The 4,287-nt window shown below is 43.6% G+C and overlaps 1 protein-coding gene across 1 annotated transcript in view; it reads left to right on the forward strand.

Moving 5' to 3' along the window:
- The first annotated feature begins 4,126 nt into the window (after positions 1-4,126).
- Positions 4,127-4,287, forward strand: part of LOC308157736 (uncharacterized protein) — a 34,877-nt gene continuing 34,716 nt past the window's right edge. Inside the window, exon 1 of the mRNA XM_080531343.1 lies at positions 4,127-4,247. Within this exon, the coding sequence (XP_080387469.1) occupies positions 4,156-4,247 (92 nt within the window). The 5' untranslated portion in view covers positions 4,127-4,155. The remainder of the gene's footprint in view (positions 4,248-4,287) is intronic.

Here is a 4,287-nt window from a genome sequence, read left to right on the forward strand (position 1 = left end):
CTTGACTGATGGCTTGACGTTCTGTTCAAGAATCTCTTGGTATACCTCAGAATTCATAGTTCCCTAATGATGTGGTATCATCCAGGTTCAGAGGAAGAAAAGCAACTCCAGATCTTGACATTCCCACCACCATACTTGACTGTTGGTATAAGGTTCTGGACTCATCTGTCCAGAGAACGGACTTCCAGAAACCTTCAGGTTTGTCCAGGTGGTCTCTGGCAAAGTTAAGACGGGCAGTTTGGTTCTTTTTTGACAGCAGAGGCTTCTTCCTGGCAACCGTCCCATGAATGCCATTTCGAATCAGTGTTCTTGTTATTGTTGAAGCATGCAGTTACCTGAGATGCAGCAAGGGAGGTCTGCAAATCTCTAGATGTTATGTTTGGGTTGGCTTTTACCTGATTTATTACTTTTCTTGTGGCTCTTGGGGATATTTTGGAAGGGCGTCCGCTTCTAGGCAGAGTCATGTTAAATGCTCTTTATTTGTAAATGATTTGCCTCACAGTGGACTGATGGAGCTCAAATCTTGTTGAGATTATTTTATAGCCTTCCCCAGACTAATGTGCTCTCTCTAATGTCTCACTGCCCTCTTCCTGATGTCCTCTGAGATCTCCTTTCCTCTTGGCATGGTGTGATTTGCATTCACCTATATGGGTAACACAAAACTGACCAGGTTTCTTATCTCTATTTAAGTCCCACCCAAACTCTTACCTAAATATTTCTCCGTTGATTGGTTCATTTGGTACACAATTATTTACCCACCTGATTCTACTTACCTACTTGATTTAACCAAAGCAACTTGGGGTTCACTTATTGTTGCACCTGCACTAATTTCTTCTTAGGTTTTTTCTACTACACACATGATTTCCTCTAAACCAACATATGGAATTGGTAAATATAAAGTTATTATGTCAGATAAAACAGACTGGTTCTGATTAAATAAAGATTTCATGGAAAAAAAAGAAAAAAAAAGGGTTCACATACAGTACTTTCAAGCAGCACTGTATCGAGTATGACACTTCACTAAAACTATTCATTCAATGTATTAATATAGCATGTTCCTCTGACTCAAGAACTGTGTCGATGTTACGTGTACAGTGAACTAGCATCACCATCTAACACAACCATGTCTCCCTTGAAAAAGCGCTAATTTGACCTCAATGGGAAAACATTTGGCAAAATGATAAAAAGTCATAGACCAAGCCATGTCCAGTCATAGATATGCATGCTGACTGCTTCTAGACTCACAATCAGCCAGGCCAGTTCAGAGAGGATGTTGTCTTTAGGATACCCATCTCAACACGCTGTCACCCACACTGAGCTTGTTTGGGCTATGTCCAGTCTGTATGCAGGAAGCGAACCCCAATAGCCAACCCCTGAGCCAATTTAGAAAAAGAAAGAAAGAACTTTGGTAAATGAATAGAGAACTCCCATGCCTCCCATAACCCAACAAGACCAAAACAAAATCTCACAGCCCCCCTCCGCCCCCCATCCTCCTCAACCCCATCCCATAGCAGCTGCCCAACCACACCCCTGAAGAGGAAATGCCAGAGTCCCTCTGAAGTGAAGCATAACAGCACAACAGTTAACATCCAGCACTGAGGGGCTGAGGGTCCAGAAAAGCCCCTAATGACAGGAAGTTGTAAGAATAATAGATCCCCCCCCCCCCCCCGCAAGTAGCCGTGGCGACGACCCAGTTGAGGAGTGTGTGTGTGTGTGTGTGTGTGTGTGTGTGTGTGTGTGTGTGTGTGTGTGTGTGTGTGTGTGTGTGTGTGTAGGGGGGAAGGCACCAGTGGATGTGGATGTTTAGCCTTCTAAGGGAGACATCCTACTGAACTGTCTGCACATGATATGACAGAGGGCCACAAATGGGAACAGAACAGTGACCCCAGCTATTAACTGAATGTCACAGGGATTTGAGGTTGTGTTTCAGGTTTTGGTTTGGTTTGGACCTAGGTCATTTGCTCACTTGTCAAGACTGTGTTAGCACATTGAGTTAAAGCTTATAGGCATCGGCTCTGGGAGTCTTCAGTCAGTCTCAGGCAGTCATTACGTACTTCAAAACAACATCCGCTGTACTTAATGTGTTGAGTGAGTGCCATATCAGATGAAGACGATAAAATAGAGGAAGATGGACACCATGGTTAGTTCCTTTATTCCTTATAAGGAAATGGTTATGGTTTCATATGATCGACACTGTGTCTGTGTGAATCCAATGAGCCAAACTGCAAAGATTAGTCACAATGTCCACAGATCTAAGATTAGATCTCAAGGGAAACTGTGGACTGACGCATCAGACATTTCAACTGACATATGTCGTGAATTATCACAAAATGACCAACAACAAAATTACAGAGCCGAGAAACATTCCCATACGCAAGCTCATGCACCCCCCCCTGACCCACACTCAAATACCAGGGAAGTAAGTGTGTGTGAGAGTGTGTGTGAGTGTGTGTGTGTGTGTGTGTGTGTTTCTGTGTGTGTAGGTGTGTATGTGTGAGAGAGATAGAGAGAGAGAGAGAGAGAGAGAGAGAGAGAGAGAGAGAGAGACAGAGAGAGAGAGAGAGAGAGAGAGAGAGAGAGAGAGAGAGAGAGTGGGGGGATAGTGTGTGTGTAATGTGTGGGTGTGTGGCACTAAGGAGGCATTGTCCAGACCCCCAACCATTTCTCAAACACAGAAACAGGCCCCGTTTTTTTTTTTTTACGTGCTTGGCTGCCTCAGATGCAGTTCCCATGAAATTGGTCCTTCAAGGGTCTCGGCGGAGATGGCCCTCACTGTAAATGGTTTCTCTGGAGCCTGCCACGGGCTTCTTTGGGCCAAACTAGGGGGACGAAGTGAAACTGACAGTTCCAAAGCAGAACCCCATCCCACCCTTCAAGCCTGCAAACTGCGACACTTTAAATGAATGTGCAATAACACTATGTGCAATATGACAACCCTAGTCGTCTTATCTGTACAGTATAGTATAGTGGATAGTGTACATAGCCTTTATTTATGTAAACCAGCTCTTTTCCCTTCTTGTTTTTTTTAGTTTTTTTTTTTTCTTTCCTAGCACCAGGGGAGCCCCCCCTCCCAAATTTCGTTGTTTGGTACCTGTACTATAGCAATGACAATAAAGACCATTCATTCAATCTAAACCTCACCAGCACCCCTTCATTGGGCTCCTAAAACCATGTTGAAATAAATCATCCCAGTGACAATATAAAGTGTTTTTCCATAGCTAAATTAGCTATAGTTATAGAATGTTTCATACAGCACATGTTAAGTGATTGACTTTCCAGTGTATGTTTAAATGGATGGCAACAATATCTCATACAGAGAGGCATACATTAATCTGATGATTCTAAGATAGCGGGAGAAAGAGGTAAGAGGTTATTGGCTGTTCAGTGCAACAAAGGCAACTCAATTATGAAAGAATATCTCGGAAAACGGCATATTTCCATCAAAATAAAATGTGTCATTGAATGGGTAATTCACTAGCCTATTATTCAAATTGAGGGTGAGTGGGAGACATATTTCCTTGCAAGAGTAGAACTTCGTGAGCTTAGAATGATAAGGTTCTATCTCCGTTTAGGGTAGTTCAGAGATATTGAGCGTCAAAGTTTTTACATTCCATTATGTTTGGTGAGATGGAACCTTTGTATTTTATGAATTACTAACTCAAAAATGTCAACATTTTAAAAACAACACCACACAGGCATTAATAAACACCTAATGGATCAGATTATGTAAAAAAACTCAATTTTGACAAAAATGGAGATAGAACCTTATAATTCTAACGTCACGACTTGCTGGTAGTTTACTTGAAGTGCGCTCCTGCCTGCTTCCAGTGCGTGTGCGCTTTTCACCGTCTCGTCGGGAGGGAGGTGGGGCTTTGGGGGAAAGTCTAACTGCAGTCTCAACATACGCAGTGTCTGTGTGCAGCCCTGCAACCCTGCATAGACCCCTGGGCTGGCTGGTACTGTCACCTCTGGACCTGATACTTTCACCAACTTTGCATGATAAAGCCAACTCGGTCGTGCACTCTGTCGGTTCTATCGGCCGTGAATGTGCGTCAGTGTTTTCGGACGGTGTCGCCGTTTCGCCTGGGGTAACTAACTAAGCGACTGGAGAAGTGTGGACATCTTCGAGAGGGATTGAAAACTTCCATCACCATCATGTCGGTGCGAGCGGTCAACCTCGATACCTACAGCCTGTCTCTGCTCACAGCCAAAGAGGACATTCTCAACCCCCGCTCGTCTACCAACTGGTAGGCTAAATATTATTATTATTAATAAGCGAGAATGGGC

The sequence above is a fragment of the Nansenia antarctica genome (assembly GCF_963989245.1).
Source record: "Nansenia antarctica genome assembly, chromosome: 5".
Classification (NCBI taxonomy): Eukaryota; Metazoa; Chordata; class Actinopteri; order Argentiniformes; family Microstomatidae; genus Nansenia; species Nansenia antarctica.